The sequence below is a fragment of the Anopheles aquasalis genome, chromosome 2, assembly GCF_943734665.1.
Source record: "Anopheles aquasalis chromosome 2, idAnoAquaMG_Q_19, whole genome shotgun sequence".
Classification (NCBI taxonomy): domain Eukaryota; kingdom Metazoa; phylum Arthropoda; class Insecta; order Diptera; family Culicidae; genus Anopheles; species Anopheles aquasalis.
Window position 1 is genome coordinate 15,514,236 of NC_064877.1, and position 20,816 is coordinate 15,535,051.

General features: G+C 50.6%; 1 protein-coding gene across 3 annotated transcripts in view; it reads left to right on the forward strand.

Annotated features, from left to right (window-relative positions):
* The window catches only part of LOC126573003 (serine-rich adhesin for platelets-like), a 61,265-nt gene that overhangs the window by 1,323 nt on the left and 39,126 nt on the right, over positions 1-20,816 (forward strand). For all 3 annotated transcript variants that reach the window (XM_050232757.1, XM_050232758.1, XM_050232761.1), the window contains exon 2: positions 12,105-12,147. In XM_050232757.1, coding sequence (XP_050088714.1) covers positions 12,140-12,147 — 8 coding nt within the window. In that variant the 5' untranslated portion in view covers positions 12,105-12,139. The remainder of the gene's footprint in view (positions 1-12,104; positions 12,148-20,816) is intronic.

Here is a 20,816-nt window from a genome sequence, read left to right on the forward strand (position 1 = left end):
TGCGGTGCGTCTATGGGACTGAAATTGCAACTTTCCGGTCCCCCCCCCCTTGCAGTTGTTGTTGTGCGTCGTGTTTTTGAGGTTAGATCATGTTGCTTCCCAGGTGCTCGCCTACTGTGTCATTGTGACGGCGCGCTGCGCTGTCAGAACCATCACTTCGCGTTGCTAGAGCCCCCCCCCCCCCCCCCCCCCCCCCCCCCCCCCCGGGCCAGGGAGTGCAAAGGCCAGACGGAGACGCCTGCTCGGATCTGTATTGGTGCTGCTGCTGCTGCTGCTGGTCGCTTATTCTTAATCAACCACGCACGCAACAGCAGCAGCAGCAGCAGGCGGTGGTGCGGCCATTGTTTACGATACGCGTGATGTGTGGCGCGCATTCTCACTCTGGGCGACCGCGGGGATTGGTGTGGCGCTCTGGGTATGTGGGAATGTTGGAAAAACAAAATCCCACACCGACCCCCCGAACGTGCTGTGTAAAAGGCGAGACTAATACAGTGGCGCGCCCGATATATAGGACAGATTAGTGACTAGAAATGTTACACAGAAAGGAGGCCTGCTTTGATGGCTGGTGACTGCCATTTACAGGAGCATCTTTGTGTCATTGTCCACTCAGAATAAAAATCTGAGTGACTGTGTTGGGTCATAGTGTGTCTCGTTAATCGATGATTGACGACCTCTCAGGCGTTAGTGATATGGATATCCGCATCATTTCGCAGGCAGAGTTCAGTTCTGCTAGCCTCCATTTTGCTTCCGAACTCTCGAGAACCAACATGCAATGGAGGGCAAACGCACCTTCTCCTCAGTATCCACAACAACGCGCACCGTCACGTCCGATTGAGAGGCAAATGGCGTTGGATTGTGTAACATTACCCTGTCGGTGGGGGGAAACCGTGGCGCTGAAGTAAGGTGGCAGCCGCGAGACATCTATCATTCACCAAATTGTTGTTGCGTCGCGGTCTTGCTCTTGCCTGGGGGACGGGGTGCGTTTGGGATTCCCAGTTCAGACGCAAAGTCCGACTCTCCTCTCGCTCGTTTCTATTCTTGTGGCCATATCACGGCCCCACTAGCGTAGCAGTGGCATTTGGAATTGTTTGTTTGCTCAGATGTGCTTGGTGTGGTGGTGGTTTGGTGCGCCCAAGCTTGATGCCCCGATGTGCCAAACCTGGTCGATCCGGTCGCATCCGCCACACAAGTCTGCCTGTGAGTATCTTCCTCTCGGGATTCTCATTCTCGCTCTCTGGAGTCTGTGCGTTCGTTATGTTCTGGAACTGCGTGTTCCAAAAAGGGTATGACTTGGTTTTAGCCGGGGAGGCGAGGTGGAATGGAATGGGTGGTGGAATGGCCAGCATCATCTCGTATACACGAATACACGTCCGACCGTTTACCGTTGATGTGTACTAGTTTGTACGAGTCACCGTGGCCGGGCTGTAAGTCGGTGGTAGTCGTGTGGCTGATTAGAATGCAAGCGATAACTGGCACACACGCGATACCGCGGTCACCGCGGGGACGCTGCCCCACCGTCATCAGGGACGCGATGATGGTACATAGGCAGTGTTCTAGGTGGACGCAGAGACGGTGTAGTAGGGGTGCAGTGCAATCGGATCGAATTGGTGGTGATGTTGCCAGAGAGAAAGAGAGAAGGTGGTCGCACGTCAACGTAGACTACTGTATCGCTGATGACGATGATGATGATGATGCTTATGCTGATGAAACGTGTGTTGTGGCAGGCGCAATGTGTTCGATCGGGGCCTTTGCACGGCCTTTTCCATTTTGTTGGAGCTGCGTCTGGGCTGACGTAGTGCACAACACAACGTGTACACGCTGTTTGTACTATTTTCGTAGCATTTTTACTTCCATATTCGATGTTCTGCACTGTTTTGACGCGATTTACGCCCAGATGCGGGCCTAATCTACTGAAAGTAAACGATTTGTGAGCAGAAGACTAAAAAAGAAAATACTTGAAGGTAGGAAAGTATACAATTCATACAGAGAACTTATGGATTTCTCAGAAATTTGTCTGTAATTTGAGACGTAAATATTAATTAAGACAGTAATTCAATTGATAGCACATAAATCTATTCACGATACGTCAAATATGACCGGTAGATTAATTAGGGACCTTTTTAGCTTTGATCCTTTTTATCCCAGTATTTTGATTCTTATTTTCAGTTGAATTTAATTTGACTGCTTCAACATAAAACTCCTTGAACCACATTGCCTAATTAGAAGCATATGTCTAACTATCTGTCACAAGTGACAAATACCCTGAAAGTTGAGAAATCCTTCATGCTCATGGGGCTCATGCAGCAACATCTTTTCAGCAGCATAGCGCCCACGGTATCCCCAAGGACAGATCAAGAGTCCACAATGGAGCAAAAGTGCCTCCTACTCTCCGCACAAACACTGTCTATCAGCTCCCCCGTTAGACAAACGATCAATTTGACGGCATCACTGATTGCGACCAGATATACTGATGATGCTGGCCCCCTTTCCTCCCACCCCTTGGTCTGGGGTCATCCTTCCCTGCGGTGCGCATCGGTGTGCTTGCATCGGCATCGACCGCTTAACGCTTTCAATTAGAGCAGCAGCAGCAGCAGTAGCAGAGCAACCCCTTTGGGAGCCTTTCGCGGCATCTGTTTACATTGGCCATTCCGTGGTGCCAAGTGGCCAACAGGCCCACGGCTCCTCCTCCCTGTGAGAGGTGAAGGGGGGGAGCCTTCATGGAGCGTTTCCCCGTTCCAAGGGCGAAAACTGGAGAACCGCTCGCGCTAACTCGATCGATAAACAACTGGAAACTCGCTTCCCCGGTCTTGTGGCGCTAAAATGTATGGGTGTGAGTGTGCTGGCGCTTTGGGTGCCTCCTTTTCCCCCTGGCGATCCTATTGTTTGCTGTGGTTACGTTGCTAATGCTCTAGCTGGGACTGAATTTTGATCTGCATCTTCTGCAACGCCTGTTTGGTAGACATTTTGTTCTGAACTCTTTTCCACGAAATGAGCGACGAGAATAGCTTACTTTCGTAACGATTCCAGCACTCGATGGACGCAAGTTCAATGTCTCTTGGACGCCGGAAGTCATTGGAAAACCGTTGGACAAGTTACCTTTCCAACAGTGAGGGTTCGTCACCGCACGCCACCTCGGACAATGTAGAGACGCGGACCAAATGAAACGCATTTCGATGTCGCAAAAGACCGACAGACCGTCCGGGACGCCGTGGACGTCACTCTCTCTCTTTCTCCTCCGCCGCCGCCGCCGCCGCCGCCGTTGCCTCCCGGTTTGAACGGTGGTCCGTTGTTGTCGAAGCGATGGCCATGGCAATCGCTATAAATAGGGAAGGTGTAGAACCCGTCTACAAGCGCCGCGGATGATTGCGCCGGCGAAGGATGGACGCGAGGCGGGAACAGACCAGACACATAGGGACAGTGCGCCGTGCGACCGCGGTACGAGGTTCCGAAATAAATCCGAAACTTCTTTCTCTAGCTCTGGTTACACACATGCTTCATTCGCTTTCCCCTGGCCGACACCGCAACCCGACTCGCCGTCCTCCAACCCGACCAAACGGAATGCGACGTTTGCATCCCTGGCGGGCAGACAGAGGAGACAGGCAGGACGGGGGAGCAGGGGACAATTATGTTACGGCTGCACGCGGCGACACTTCCTATTTTTGAGGAACGCTGATGACTTGAAATGTGTCATTAAAGCTGGATCCCGAAATATCCGGATCAGCTCCGGTCCGGTGGTCACAAGAAGCGCCACGAGACGCCAGGATGTGGTCACCAGCGAGCGCAGAAGAAGTTGCATTCGGTAAAAACCGATTCGGGAGACGGCGGATTCGATGTTTCGGTCCCAGATTTTTTTATTACCCACTCCGTTCGATCCGTTTAGCTTGGAAGAAGATTCCCTGCCGTTCGCCTCTTTTGTGTTTTGTGCTCCGACACACTCCACAAACAAATAAAAACCGTGCGCGACCATTAAACGGAGTACTTTAGGTGACAGTGTGTATCGATTTTCCGGGAAAATCTTTCCTTCTCCTCCCTCCTCATTCATTGCCCTGTGTCGCGTTCCGCACACGGAAGAAGCACTCCTCTGTAGTGTAGCGCACGGCAAAAGGGCAGCCAAACAAAGTCACTAGCATGGGCGAGCTAAGTCGCTGTACCTCGGTCACTCCGTGTTCTGTCTCGTTTTAGGTTTGGCGTCGTACGCGACATCCCGCGACACTTCAGTGGCATCCGTCAATTCGAGGGGGCCAGTTTCGAGGAGGGTGGGTACCTTGTGTAAGACAGAAACGCAGCAGCGCAATTGCCACCACCACCAGTTGGCGTCAAGAGTCGAAGGTTGGTTCCATCGTGCGCTTATGGTTGGTACCTAGGCTGCTACTAGGCGTTTGCCTTTACGACGACGCGTCGAAGGTCTTTGATATGTGTTTGAGAAAATTAGAATCTGTTGCTTTTGGGTTTCCCCTGGCTTACACCGTTGACTTATGGTCCGGTCGGTCCTCGGGGTGGTTTGTGGTTGCCGTGAGGAGCAGCCAACAGCACAAGAATGTTAAACGAAGGAAATGGTTTTCATGTTTGCGTTGGGTAATGGTGTCCCTTAGCATGGCCTACTGTTGGGACTAACTCGGCGAATTCCTTCATTCATTTCCTTCGAATGGCTGCTGCGATCACTGTTTGTCAATTTCCAGCTGGCAATTCTACCAATGACATTTTATTATGACTCACAGGTTTTTTAATTTTTTTTTCACCAATTAGGTCCTGCCAGTAAACAATCTTGAATATCAATTACTTCTTTCACTGAATTTGCCTATTTAATTAGTAAATTTTAGTATAAGATGATTCACACAAGAAACTGTGATATAACTGTCAATATGGAGTACTCAAAGTTCTGGATAAAGATATATTGAATAGGACTGTAGCTCTGCCATTTTGATGTACCTAGCCTCCAAACAAATCAATTCTAATTTATCTGCAAGTAGCAGACATGAAATCGCAACCCTTTCTGCCAACTTCCTATTGTATTCCATTGATGTTCATTCGAAGGCTCTCGGTTACACGATAACAGCTTCCCACCCCCGGGGGCCATGCTCCGCTGTGACACAAACGTCGCGCAAATGTGGCGCCTAACGCCACGATCCACACCACTGACCGGGTTGACGCAGGATTTCCCCCGTTCCGAGGTTCGCATGTCGGACCAAGGGGCGGGAGCCAAGCACTAACTTCCTACGCAAACCTCGTAACCAGCGTCACAGTCCGTCCTGTTTACCGACGCACCGCATGTGTCTGCGTGTGTGGTGGTCTAATTTTCCGTTGACCTTAGGAAGTTCCCTTTTGGTTTGGAGATATGAGCATCACGTGCCATTTCGCTTTATTGGAGCAACCGCTCCTCCCGAAACACCGTATTTTTTTTTCTGCGTCGCTTCCTCTGCTTGCTGGCTCTGAACCCTGGAGGGAGATGGAATGGAGATGGTGGGTGTGTGCTGGCGTCGTCAGCGTTTGTGTTAGCAATTCCTACCGCCTCGCTAATGACCTTAGCGCCAAACGCCCAATTTCCAATCGATCGCCGAATGGGGTGCCAATCCAAAGTTGAAGCAGGCCGTCAGTGCAAACTCTTCCGGGAGCTGCTTGCTGCATCTCTCTTCCAAGGTTATTGGTGGTGCAGCGCAATTGTGGCGACCGTCGCTATTTGGCTTAGGATTTGTGGCGAAGGCTCTAATCTTGGAGGTGGTATGGGAAATCTACCTGGAACACCGGACTCCGACCAGAGACATTGACGCACGCGTGGTTTGGAAGTTGGTTTTGTATCTTGAAATGGTCGCTGGTCACGCGAGGCCAGGGAAGACGAGACAGGCAGCGGGGAGGAGTTGGTGACAAACTCCCGGGGACGCCACCGAGCCCAGCAACAGTACTGATTGCGTCAGTAATCACGAGCGCATGTGTAAAGAGTTAAAGGAGGAACAGAGCCTTCTATACCTTAGGCGGACTGTTACATATCGCTCTACGCATCGGGCTGCTCTCTCTTTTCGTCTCGGTCTCTCGCTCACTCTCTTCTGCATCTCAAGAAGGACGTCACAGATAGCTAGACATACGGACGGACACACGAGGTCCGTGGTACACAATTATCATCCCCACCGTTTTTTTGGAGGTTAGGCCCCTCTCTCTGGTCTCTAAGCTTAAGCACGCTCGATGTGCGGCGTCCGTTTATCGGTGTGACACCGAAAGCAATACCTCACACCACCCCCCTTCCCGGCACCTGCCGGCCCCAGTGTTGTGGCCCTCACGGGACGTTGCATAATCCACTGTCGCGAAGGGGCGCGAGATACACGAGATAAGGGGACGACGACGCCGCCACCGCCACCGCCACCAAGCCCCGTAGTGGACCGCGAACGATCGAACGCGAGTGGCGAGAGACAGACAGGCGGAGAGTAGCCGTCAGCAGTCAGACTAGCAGTACCGGCAGCAGTAGCACTCGCGATCATGTGCTAACGAACTAATCGACCTGCTGCTGCTGCTGCTGCTGCTGTAGCGGACGAAGACGCGACACGAGAGAGGAGACCCCGTTTTGAGTGGCCTTGTTTCGACCTGCTGCTGCTGCTGCTGCTGGTTGCCATATTTGCGTCCGCTGACCGCCTGTCATGCGCTAGCGGTGGTGTGGAGCATGATAAGACCGCACACGGGCCGGTCCGGCCCAGGGCCTACCGACATAAACCGGAGGAGGGTGCCAATGCATCTCGGTGTGTTCTCTCGTTGAGGTTGAGAATCAATTTCGCATCTCAGCCATCTTGTGTGCGCATCCAATGGAGCCAATTAGTAGATCGGTTGGTCGGTACGATCGGGGTTCGGGTTCGGGGGGGAGTAAGCAGCCGGTGATTTATGCAGCTGGTACCGAATCTGCGATCGGATGCGTATGGCTGCACGCTGTGGGGTGGGTAATTAATTTAGAGATTTTATGCCTGCCAGAGGCGCGCTGGATTGGAAGCCAATCCACTCATTAATCCACCACCGTTAAAAACGGGCAAGCGTGTCAATCGAACGGGGTATCAAGGTGTAATGGCTATGAATTTTGCCGTATTTGGTTGATTTATATTTGTGCTGCTAGCGACTGATGTTTGGCTTGTTCCATTTATTTATAATTAGAGATAGCGACTTTATATTCGTTTTTGGTTTTTTGATAAAAGTAGTGTTCGAGAGAGCACTAAAACACCTTTAAAAGTGTTTGAAAGAGCACGATTTATGATTTATGGCCCTTATCTGAAACTTTATCAGTTATAATTGTTTCCCTCGGTCCCACTGAAAGGTGAATGTACGGAGAACCCAAGTCAAGTCGGAAAATGAAAGTAAAATAATAGTTTTCATGCACACGACAACAACAATTTGATGGTCATTTGTTGCCCCGCGGGGTATACCGCGCCTGTCAATGCTTAAGTAGAAAGCCTTAGCTTATCTTTATATTTCCCTATGACCACGTACTTTGCTTGTGCCATCGCACATCTTATAGCGACTTATAGTAGCTTATAGCGACATCAATACAGCCCATCTACTGTTTTCCCTTGTTTATTTGTATTCTTGTTTAGTCATTTCAATTTAAAAAGAACCTGCAAGAACTGTGGATTTAAAATATGCAACGCTTTCCAAATTTACGCACTATCCCCTTTGTTGGCTAAAGAACGGTTCAACATTCTTCGAACAAAACCGATTCGATTTGTGTATCCCAATGGTTGCCTCGATTCCAACGCAAACGGCACCGCGCAGTCGTCGCCGCCACTGCACTCCAGTGTTTTCACTGAATCACAAATCGTTGTTGAGATGACCAGCAGCATCCATCCTACGGACAACATTCAAATGAAAATGCCACCACGATACATTATAGCCAAGCGGCGGCCAAGCGCATCATTGGCAAGCACTAATTAGACGGTCGCAGGCAGAGTCTGTTGTTGTTGCTGCTGGTGCTGCTGATGTTGCGCCCGGAATACGCGTCCATCGCTGCTCCAGTGCTCGCCGTACGCCAACACCAGCGATCGCGCCGAAGGTGGTGGTGTCCGTGGGCGGTTGAACGGCCGGCGTTCTGTGCGCATCCCTAGTAGTGGTGTGGGGGCGTGCGGTAGTCGCGGAAAATGTTAAATTTTCCGACCGCATCGTCATCGTCGATTTGTTAGAATTGCTGCGGTGCTGCGGGTGCGCTGCGTGGCGCTGTCCGTCACCGACGTAGGAGGAGGTGTGGGAGTGAGACATTTTTGTCTCGTCGTCGACCACGTCGCACTGTTCGCCCCTTGGCCGACACCGTGCCACAGAAAAGGGCGTCTTGTTGGATTGGACGCCGTACGCCCAAGCGTCCACGTCGTCGTCGTCGTTGTGTGAAGGCGTGAGATGCACTCCGAAATGCATCGGCCAGCGCCGCGTGTATATGTCGCGAGATTGTTTGGCGTGGGGACGACCTCACCGTCACCCACTGTCGCGAAGGGAAAGCAAGAGGGTGTGTGGGGGTGTTTGGCTAAAATTAAACAAATTCATTTGGTCGGCGACAGCGACAGACAAAATCGGTCATCCCATTCCGCCATCGGTGGGTCGAGGGGTTAGGGTGCAGAAGAAGAAGAGAATGCCTAGCAGGAGGGGCGGACTGGGTGCTGGCCGCCTGATGGTTTTTGGTGTCGTGTTGTTTGCCGGTTTAACGCAACCTAAAAGCCGGTTCGCTGGCTCTATCTGCTACCGGTGCATCACATCCCGCTACCACCGGGATGCCGAACGGATGGCTTTTTTGAAGGGTTGAATTGAGAAGTTTCTTCAAGCTAAAAAGGGAGAGAATTCGTGGGTCTTTAAAATATTAATTTTAGGCATCGAATGCACTAGTTCTGCTCGCTGTAGTAAACGACAAAAAACCACGACGCCCAAAGCTAAAGTCGAGATCTTTTCTACAAGAAACGTATCAATCCGATGCACCATGGTCTACTGTGTCGGTGTCAGGTAATTGGCAGCGCACAGGACATGGTGAGATGGCGAGTGCATTATCATCATTCCGCGGATGGTTTACGAGGTCGAGATTTCTGCGTTGACCACCGCCCAAACACACCCACCCCACCCGCCCATCCCATGGTTCAACGGAGGCGGAAGGTGGCGAGAGAGTAAAAGTAGAAATTCACTCGCCGGCCGGTCGAGCGTTTGCCGGTCGAGTTCGGTGAGTAATTTCGGTACGCAATGATCGGTCGGTTGGTCGGTCGGTGACGTTCAGGTGCAGTTAATTAATTTGTCTCTCGCCAGGCAGGCCGGCTGCTTCATTTCACTTCTACGGTCAAGCTCCGAAGGCCCGAGAGGAGGAGGCGGAGGACAAATGTGCATTGCTGTGCAGCAGCAGTCAGTGTCCTCAACTCTTTGGATCATTTGGCACGCATTAGCGTAAGGGGTGGCCTCGTAGAATGCGAACCTAATAGGTGACCAAAGTGTTCCAAATTGCTGGCTATTCAGTGTGAAGCTTCATCACCACTGGGACTCTACGGACCGTGTTAGACACTTATACATCAAGCACTTCTGCCGTTGCAGTTCGATTCCTTTGGGGGCATCATCAGAATGGTTTTTCAAAAGGAAAAGCGTGCATTTTGAGGTGCCAGAAACAGACAGGAGCGGTGCTTATCAGGACCGTAAGATATGCTGGCCGAAGATTCTGTGTTCTGAGCCCCCCCGAAAACATGAATGCCCGCAAGTTTTGCATAACCGCGATGTGCTGACCTCGGGATGATTGAAGTATCGCCCATCACCGCGACGCTAGTAGAGTAAGTGCTCTACCTCCGGCACGTCAGCACCACGCTGCCGACGATCAATCATTTGCAATCCATTCGCAGCCTACGATGCGGATCGCACGTTGGCAGCCGGCCAGTGGCCGGCCACCACGAGTCAAGAAGAGAAGGAGTTCATCGCCGTTGCCGCAGCCACACGGTATGCAGCTGTTGCCGAGTGGTCGGTTGGCCCTCACTCTACACCCTGCTGCTGCCCTGGCTGGTAGTGGCATTAAACATAGAACTCCTCGCCACCCGACGAACCCTCCCATGTTGATGAATTGTGGTTCAAGTGGTGTTGAAGAGGGAGAGGGTTATAAGATCGGTCGCGGTGGCCGAATCGCCTGTGAAGCCGAAAATATTTATGTTTTGGCCGCGGTTCTCGCGCGCACCCTCTTTTCCTCTCTTGATCCAACAAATGGCCAATTCGCTTGATCCATGATCAAAGATCGGTTCATGTGAGGTTCGAAGGCAGGTTTTGAATTCTGGTGGCAACTGCTGCTTCTGCTGCTTTTACTGGAACTCAAATACCTGACGTTCATTCGCGTTCCGATGTTCTGAAGCGATTGAAATCGTGTTTGGCATCATTGCGATCGTTTGACGCCATTCCAACAACGATCGCGATCGAGAGAGAGAGAGAGAGGTGTAGACGCGGAAGGTAGAAGCCAGTAGTCACGGCATAGTTCTTTTCAGCTACCTCACCTCCCGTCTTGGTTTCATGTTTATGTTTGTTTCGTTCCCGGGATCGAAGTGGTTCGAAGAGAGAAGTGGTTTGGGTTTTTATTTTCGGTGACACTCTTCGTGTCCCAGGGCCATCACCGAATCTCGGATACGCCTCGGAGGCTACTGGTGCCGCTGCTAATGGGTTGTTGGCTTCTCCTCCGAGAGGCGGCTGGCGGATTCTCGACGCACGACTCTCGACTCGACTCAACTGGTGATCGTACGTGTCGAAGTCACGCGGCAGGAATGCAAGGGCCGCCATCCGTTTTGGGGGGGCCCAGAAGGTGTAGTGTACAGAAGGTACGCCCAGGAAGCGTGAGTATGTGCCGGGCTTTAGGTAGCTAGCACCACCACCGGTAATCGCGCGGCCCAGCTCTCTGCTATAATTATCGAGACACGAAAGAAAGCAAAGTCGAACACCATCACGCGGATTGTTGTTCGAACGATGGTGACAACGACGACAACGAGGACGAAGACGACGACGAAGAGACTACAAGATGGCGTCGTGTGGCGTCCCTGCTCTCTCACTCGCTCTCTCTGCTTTCTTCCGTCTGTCAGTTTGTGATCGATCCACTACCGACGTAGTCGCCATCGTACGTAAGGACAAGGACAGTAACAATAAGCGGTAACGCGGAAGACTGAATGTGCGGACGATCCACGGACTAGTCACCAACGACAAACTCGAACACAAATCGCCGCCACTACAGTGCACCGCGTTTAGGCAGAAGATGAGGTTACCATGGAAACACAAGCACACACCGAGCTACTAACGCCAACGAACGCGTTTGTTACTCGAAGGTAACGCGATCAACCTCGCGGTGCGCGCGGTGCGTTCGCATCCGGGACGCTATTTTCGAGCATCCGGCCGAGCTCCCGGTTTCGGTACGCTCTGTCTCGGATCGCAAAGTGGATCGATCCGGCACCGGGTTTACCATCACCTCTTTCGCCCTTTCGCTCGGTTTTTCTTTCTTTCTTTTGGCGAACCTTGCACTCCAATGCGATGCGATGGTTCTCCGATTTGCTGTTGTACGATGTTCCGGGGTCGGGGAAGGAGAAACTGGGTTTTTACTGAGATGGGAAACGTTTGGCCAGCTTGTGACCCTTCCCATGGTGCCCTTCCCTCCTTCTTGAGCAGCCGGAGCAGCTCGGTTTGTGACGTTTGGCGTGTTTTTTTCGGGTGATTCATAGCTTTTTGGGCGGCCCCCATTGCTTTGCGGTTGGATCATGTCCAGGTTGCTCCTAATGCACTCTTTAGCATTTTAGGATTACGTTACAAATCCGTCCGGAGCGCGATTGACGCGCGGTGCCAAAGGTTAGACAGCACCACCAGCAGCAGAAGCACCTCTCAAACTTCGCTTCCTCTTGGGTCTTGGGGGCAGAGTCTGTGTCACGTCAAACGGAGTAGACTATCGGTTGGTTGGAGTGGGAATGATTGAACCAAGTGATTGGATTCCTAGTTCCAAATAAAACAGTCAGTGTGGGTGGCCCCAAACGATCGTGTTGTACCTTGAAGGCGTCACAATTGTTTTTCTACACATGACAACTGTATATATTATTGCATACACTATATAGAAACAAGGTATACATAGTAAAATTCTCGTATCTCTTTCTCTCCATTCCTTTCAGATAGTCGCTAGTTCAAGATCCTAAGATCACGCCCAATGTTCACGTAAGTATTCGCCACTTGCTTGCTTGCTTGCTTGTTTGGTTTAAATAAATATGATGTTTTAAAACCCTGTAATTGGCGACAACGATGCTATCCAATCATCACCAAACAACACTGGTGACACAACGTGCACACAAATCATTCATATAACACGCCCGAGTTGCGTCTGGCGGCCGTCTCGCGTAGTCGATTAAAATGTCCACCGTGGCGAACTCTTACACCCACCCATCGGAGGCCATATTTCATCGCACCAAAAGGGACCAAAAAAGGGAGGTCTGACAGGTCCTACGCGGTGGTGGTGGCGGCAGCGTCGGCTTCGCCTTATTGCCAGACGTTTGAATGATTTTGTGAAAAAATAACGCTCGCTTCTTAAAAATAATAAACAACATTATCGTGTTTGTTGTTCCGCGCTTCGCTGCTGCTGCAGCACCGGTTGGCTGGCATTTTGAGCCAATTTTTTAAAAGGGATAAGCTGATGTCCCGTGGGAGATCGCCGGACGTATCAATGGCCGCGATCGCCAGCAAGCCAAGTGCACGACGATGATCATCAAACGTCATCCCCCGACGAGTACCGGAGGGGGCGCTTGTTTGCGTTTGCAAAGCGGTAGCTGTCAAAACATGGTCGGCCATGGCTGACTCGAACTCTCGGCGGTTTTCCGCCGGTGCATCGTCGTCGCAACATTATTGCAAAAACATGAGTCAAAAATAGGAACACAAATCACCACCGACACTGCAACTGCAGCGACGTCTGCGAGATGGTGTCCCGACAACTCCCAAAGGCGGGGGGGTGTTGGGCAGTAGTAGTTGTTGTCGATTAACCTGCCATATCTTAAGGTGTTTGTTGTGAGTTGAAAGGTAATTCAGCACGTTTTTCTTTCCCGATTTTTTTTCCTTCTCTTGTTGCTACAATGTGCTACATCGTCCGGTTGTCTGTGCAGCTTTCCGGTAGCATGAAGCGAATTGGAATCGGTTCACCGGGTTCGGGTATTCCGGGTTTTTGCGAGGATGCTGCATCGCGCGCTCCACGAAGAATGTTCACCATATTTGTTGCTTTTCGTTTGCTCGCTCGGTCGAGGCGGATGCGTGTTGGAAGTGGCGTCGTACCAATGCGTCGTGTCTGCACACCCACCCACAAGCACCCATACACGCACACTGCTAGTCTTCCTAGTGCAGTCGAAGGTGAATTTGGTGTTTTTATGTAAACACCGCACCGTGCGGGCGGCGGCTGCTTCCGTGGCCCCGTTTTTAGGGCAGCAAATCCCAACGAAAACGACGACGACGATGAAGACGACGACAAGATACCCCGATGCCGTGCGATGAGTAAGACAAATTTGAAAGCCATGGTGCGCGCTGGCGAGGAAATGCGCCAATGCGGCTCGCACGCTCGCTGTTGAACGAAGCAGATCGCAGGCCAGATTTACGATGCCGAAATATAAAACATCATAAACCATCGGCGTCGCCCTCGCCATCTCGTTCGTTCGTTCGGTCGCCTCCCTCTCTCTCTCTGGTTGCTTTCGCCATTTCGGCTCTGGCTCAGTATGGTCAAGGTTTTTGGGTCCAACACCACTGCTGCTACCACCTGCTTGTTGCAGACTTCCTTTTCATCGTTGCCATCGTCGTCGTCCGGGACTTCCGGCAGCGTTTTCCAATGTTTGCGGCGATCCAATCGGTCTCGCCGTGACCCCCTGCCCTGTGGGGAGATTATCCGTCGATTGATTCTTCTGATTTGCGGGGGCCATCTTCTTCAGAAGAAGAAAAAGAAACAAAAAACTGAATTCAACACAGAAGAGCTCTATCACCAACGAAATGTCGTCACCGAAAACGGCACCACCACGGGATATGAACGGCGAGGAAAAGCGAAAGCGAAACGATTTATGGCACGGTACGTTAATCGTTCTGCTGCTTCTGCTGCTTCTGCTGGCTGCTTGCGGGATTAGCGTAAACTAGAGCTCGGATGCATACGATTAAAGCGTCATCATTATACGCCCCTGACCGCCCCCCGGTGGGGTCCCACGAGCTGGGTGTCGGGGTGCGATCATTAACATTGTAACCTCGCCACGGACCCAGCCGACAGCCGACTGTGGCTCTGGCCATTTCACCGAGACTGGCGTTGCTATGCGACTGTGCGGTGATGCCGTCTGCCAACTGCCTAGACAGCCATCTTGGTTTACTACTCAGCAAGCCTTGAGAGCCTTGGCGAGGCAAATGGACCGACCGACCGACAGGCCGACAATTCGAGTGTAAATGAGACGCAAAAGTGTCTAAAAGACCGTTTCGGAGGTTGCGACTTTTTAAAGGATTTTTATGAATGTCTGCCATTCGTTTAGTGGGTGGCACACTCACCGACCGAGAGATGATCGCACGCTTTTCGTCGCGTCGCGGAAACATTCATAAAATTCGTCGGTTAAATGACACTTTTCACGGCCCGCCCGAGGGTTTATTGGTGAAATTGGTAGTTAAAAGAGTGGAAAATTGTGATTGTGCGAGCTGTGATCGAGAGTTAACTGTCCGTTTTTTAGCACCATTCCTTGCTGCTACTGCTCACAGCCGGTTGATGGCGTTTTCGGGATGCATCGGCTGGCCTGTGTGTACGGCGTTGGTGTTTCGAATTCATCTTCGCTGAAAGCCATTTTTTTCGGCTTTGCATGATGCGTTTGTCTCTCGCGGAAGTGTTTATCGCTTGGTTGACCCAGTTTACGATTGATAGCCACTCGAAGAAAGGAGGAGGATGCAATGGGGAGATGGTTAACTGCTGCATTCTCAGCTGAAAGCATTTTTAAAAGCGAGGGGGCGGGAATATCTTTTCTTTTGGTATATTTCTTCACGAATTACGAGCGAATCCACGAGCAGTTTAGAAAAAACATTCCTTTTGGCTTGGGGCACTTAGCTTGTTGTAAAAAAAGAATCGTTCTTATTGACTTTTAATCTGTACCTTAAGTATCTTTCAACATAAGCTAAGGCTAATTAGTATGGTGCGTTTCAGGTGCTCGTTTTTATTTATGTTATGGCCACAGCTGGCCTCTCTGTCAGTGTCAGGACTTATTTAAATCATTATTTTTAAAATATAACTTTTAAACAAGGATCTATTACAATAAAATGGATGAATTTCAAATTCCAAAGTGATTAATTCAATTCATCAAAGTAGCATAATCCTAAAGCATTATTTTCATTCGTCCAAATGCGATGCACAATTCATTCTTGACATAACTCTGCAAGCAAGAAAACTAATTTTACCTAAAAGGTAATCGAAAATACTCGCTGAAAACCGAGAAAGCGCACAAAGGATCGTAACGAGCGCAACACTTCGCACCGGAACCATTGCCCCATGAACTCCCAAGAAAAAAAAAAGGATTCAGAGCGTGCACATGTGAATGAACCTCCAGGAACGCGGGCCCCCGTTAAATTTGCGTAAGTGACACTCGGCCGGCACTCAATTTACGATTCCATACTGACATTCATGACCATATGACGGCTCGCTTCCAGTGCATCAAAATCCTGCACGCGGCATCCCGTACGCATGAATTATCATTCCCATTAGCGCACTGCGTGAGCTCGCACTCGCGTTCGTTTCTAAGATGTTAACATGACCGCGGGCGCAAATAAAATAGCAAACCTCTGCCACCAAAGTGGTGTGTGGAGGGTGGCTTCCAATGTTAATTATTGTGCCGGTGCCGGTGGCAAACGAAACATGGAGCACAAGAACAAGTCGTTGTCGGCGTCAGCAGCGTCCGTCGGGCAGCCTGCGTGGGTTTCTGCCAACCACCAACCACAGACACAGGATCGTGATCATCATCGTGCGCACGGTGTCACTTGGAGTGTTTATTTATTGCGGCTGCGGCGCGACTCTTTACCAAAAAGCACAAAAAAACGAAACAGCAAAAAGCAAACGTCCAACGATGCCGCACTAATAACGCAAGCGAATGGAAAATACGCCGTTTGCTGCGATGTGATGGGGGAAAATCCAATGAAACATGTCTCCAAGATCAGCCCCGGGAGTGGAACTGGAACTTCTTGTGGCCCTTCTGTGTTTCCCCTCACACCGTGATGATGAAACGATCTTGTATTGCATCCTTTGTGTCTGTCTGCTTGTGTGTGCCCAGAGGTTCCGGCCTTTTAATTTATCGACCTGCGGTGTATGGCCGGTATGTCGACAGTGTCGCGATCATTTGTGGTCTCTGCTGCTACCTGAATCTCACGTCTTGTTCCGTTGCGAGAAATCACGGGAGAGACAAAAAAAAACATGAAGCATCGTTTTCCACGCCGATTTTCACACCTTTGCGTGGCCAAGAAATGTGGCATTTTCACCAAAGGCGACGCAACAAACAACAAACTCTCGTTCTCTCTCTCTTTGCTACTGGAGTTGAACTCGCTGCCTCGATTTTGTGTCATTTTTCATCCCGATGATTAATGGTTCGAGTTCGAGAGTTGCAACGCTATCTGTTTTGTCACCCGCAAACAGGGAACCGATATTTCCTCATAGAAAAACCACGCAGACACAAACCACACACCGGTGCCGATGTTCAACCTAAATCATTAGCTCTAGCGGCAAGCAACATCGTCGTCGATGCGCCCCCGCTACTGCTGCTGCTGCTGCTGTTGGTGGGCGATGATGACAGTGTAATGCTGTTGCTGCTGCTGCTGGTGGTCCATCGGAACCATTTGCTTTATCCATATCATCGCTTTTTGGTGTGTTATGCAGCCGTAAGTTTGTTGCTCTGCGCTCTGCGGGTCGAACTGTCTTGCAACATACACAGGTCTGCGAGGATCTCGTGATCTTGCTCGTTCGTTCGACCAAACAGCAATAAAACAGAGGGAATGGCAGCCGTTGGGCGTCGTTTTTAAAAACAGAAACTCGCGTCCCGTGCGTGGAGTTGAGTTGCGTTTGGTGGTTTGGATTTTTGGGGACCCCTTATCGGTGTGCCCTCGGCCTTCTAAGGAATCTCTGTGGGAGGGAACACCGCCAGCTGCTGCTGTTGCTGTTGCTGCTACTGATTAATACTCTCTGACGGTTTCGTGGTTTTTATTTTGATTTATCACCCGGGTTAAATGTGTCATTCAACGGGTGACCATCATGTGATGTGTCATTCAACGGGTGACCATCCAGTGTCCATCTGGAAAATCACGAAAAACGGATTACCTTCTCGCCTTTGGCGCGTGTCTGTAAACAAACTGCGTCAGTAAAAAGAAGTCGCGTTTAGGACTTCGTAGTCTCCTTCCCAGCAGTAGAGCTGGGTGGTCCAGACGCATGGCGACCCCTATTCCGGTCCGATTTCCGTGCGAATGTGCGTAATTCCTTCCGGAAGAAGCGCATCCGGCTGGCCAGGGCGTGGCGCATCGGTATGCATCGGAAAAACAAACAAACTGCTGCAAATCTGGACAGTGCGCGATCCGGAGCAACGTTCCGGAGATCCGGACGCCGTTGAGAATTGTTTACGGTGACACATACGAAAGAAAACGCCACGCGATCGACGCGGATCGCGTTGTTGATGTGCATATGGCGTTTCGGTGAGAGGTATTTTCCTCCCCCAAGAGGCCGAGAAAGGGGTTGACGGGGGGTTTTTCATTTCTTTCGGCTTTTGCCGCGAATTCATCGGCACGCCCGGCAATAAGTCGAATAGTCAGCGAGTCGGAGTCGAGCAAGCGAGCAACGATCGTATTTGGGTTAAATATACTTTATGACCACGCATTGCACGACCCGACACGGCGATCGTGTATTGCACCGGTCATTGGGGGTGGGGAGAAGAACCACAATCCGTGTTGGGGAATCGTTCATCCAGGTCCGTCCGTTCGTCCGGCCACCGGTGTCTTCGACGGCGCAATGGTTGTTTATACACATTTATGGCTGCATTAGTTCCCCCCCCCCCCCCATCCCGGGGGGCCTGGAATGCAGTGTTATTTGGGGAAACAAAAGCAAAAAGCAGCCACACTGTTCCACCTCCCCGGATCATCGCTCAATGCGTGTGTGGTTCGAGTTTCACAAATCATCTCTTTTGCGTTTTATGGGGTGGGGATGGGGTTAAGAATCCATGTGTGGCGATCGCAAACTCGTCGCGATCGCGCATTCATAGCCCAAACATAGTTGTTCCGAAATGTCGGGGATTTACTCTGGGAGTCTGCATGAAGTAGTGCTTTAGAATGGAAGATATCAAGCATTAAATATGCATCAAAATATTCGGAATATAGTCTTCAAAAAATTAACGGGGTTTTCGAGAAGTAAATTATTGATATTTTCTTGGGAGAAGGAGATAGATTATTGTTGTAGGGGTTTTACATCCTCCATTCCATGCGAACTCCATTCGTGCTTGCTGCAAAAATGCTTGTTAAGCTCACTAGAATACTTCCTGACGCTTGTTCTGAATATGGTTCTGCCAATTCCTCCTTCCATAAGAGGTTAAGCTGCCCAAAAATGGTGTGTTTGGTGTGGTCGCCAATAACGAGTTAAAATCTAAAATGGATAGAAACTAATTAATTTAAGATTAATTTAAATCCAGTAACTTCTCTTTAATCTGAATCCACAACACATCGAGCGATCGACTTCGATTCCATTTATTTCCAACAAGTTATTAGTGATCTGACGGCTGGTCGCCACAAATTCGGCACCAGAGCACACAGACTCCCTTTACACGAATGCAACAGGTCCCCTCCGTCTATTCCCGCTGTCACTGACCGATTACAAAGTATCCCCGATGATGCCACGTGAAGGCAACACGCTTCGCGTCGCGATCACGACAAGGCGCAAAATTTTGTTGCTGCAAGCGTGCATTGTTTCTTTTTCCCATTTATCACCTGCTTGCTCGCTTCTTCCTCTCTTCTTCACCTGGCCACCAGCTCAATTGTTATTCTGGGAGGGGTGTTTTCGGGAAAGGAAGATTAAAAATCCATTCTAAACTCGCAAGGGTTCGCTTGACGCTTGATGACAAAACGCAACGCGAAAGGGAATTAAAAATAGTTTTTTTTGGGGTGGGGGAGTGCCGGCAGGAGCAGTCACGCGCAGCTTGCCCTTCTTTAACTAACGCTGCACCGGAGTTGCCAACACTTTCGGTTTTTTTTTTATTTTGGCGAGAGAGCAAGAGGACACAGATCGTGCTCCTGCTGCGGAGTAATAATTTATGAGCGTCCGCCGGGTAGTGCGGGAGATTATTGCGTTCGTCTCTCTCGTTCGCACCTCTTGGCCACCGGGGCACGCACGGGCGCACGTACGTCCCGGTTGACCGGGCAGCAGCAGCCCTGCCTGCCGGATGGCCGATCCGAAACCATTTGTCTGCGGATGTCATTTGGTGCCCTTTTTTGCTGGGGCCACCCGAACCCTGGGGTCGACCGTCGACGGTGAGTTCAATTTATGATGTTCCGTCGTTTGTTTTTCTTTGCAGCTAACAAAACAGTCGGATTTTTGTGTTGTTTTATTCCCGTCGGAGGCCATTTTGGGATCATTAGTTCGTGAGGGTGGGTTAATGCTATGGGATTATCATTGTTTTACACCAATAACACACATTACCATCGCTTTATGACGCTCTTTTTTATTAAAATTTCATTAAACTAAAATAACCTCAAAAATCGGTAACTTTCTCACAAGCAGCACGTGGTCGATGGAGGCGCCTCGGACGATGGAGGCGCCAGTCTTTCATTCAAGCGACGTCATTTCGAAAGCTGAATGGGACGAAAAATGTGAAAACCATGTTCCACGATGATGATGCAATCGGGTAGCTTTTCTCGGGTTTTCCCCCCTACCTTACCTACCCGTCCCGTCCGTCCGGTCCCGTCTGCCAGAAACTGCTGACAGATTTCCGCTTCTCGAGGGTCCGCGAGAGGATACGGTACGCTGAAAACAGATCGTGCATGACGCGCGACGCATCGCTAATCGACCGTATCGAGCCGGAGTTCCCGGACCATTCTTGGGAAAATGGGCAGTGTGGCTCAAAGTGGCTCAAATTTCACGGCGGAAGTTCCTTGAGGAAGAAGCGGCTGGCGTTGACTGGAGTCGAGAGATAGAGAGAGAGCGAGAGAGTGAGCATCAATTAGACGTGTTGTCAAAGGATGCACGGAGATGGTCGGAGCATAATGGCCCCGTAATTGGGACACGTACAATTGCGCTCCGGGGTGAATGGTTCACGGGAGCGAACTTTTTACTTTCCCACATTGTTTTATTCTAAGTAAACTCTGTACAGATTATGTCAAAACATTCGTCCCGTCTTTCTGGTGGTTCTGTGTGTCGTCAAGGCAAAGGAACGGAGGCCCCACGATGCAATCAACTCAAGTCACACTTCGTTAGCGGACGGAGTTAATTGCACAAGAGATGCACTCGTCATCATCATCAGCACGCGGTCACCGGTCCTACGCCAGAAGGCCACCAGAGAGAGAGAGAGAAGGAAAAACGAACAAAAAACACGGAGGGGGAATAGGGAAAAAGGTAAGCAAACACCAGCGCGGACCTGGCGGTGGCCAACAGGCGGCCAAGAAGCCAAGGAAAAATGTAGGCCACTCGAGCGCACCCAGTCAGAGCTCAGCGTCAGGACTGAGCGTCAGGAGACCCCTGGGGAGGAGGAGGTTTTTTGCGGCTCATCGCAGTTTCGTGACGATTGATGGGGTTCGTCCTCCGGCACGTTACACCCGTCTCCGCACCAGAAAGGTTGTCAATCATGCTTCACTGTCCGTCGGGACTGTATGGTCACTCG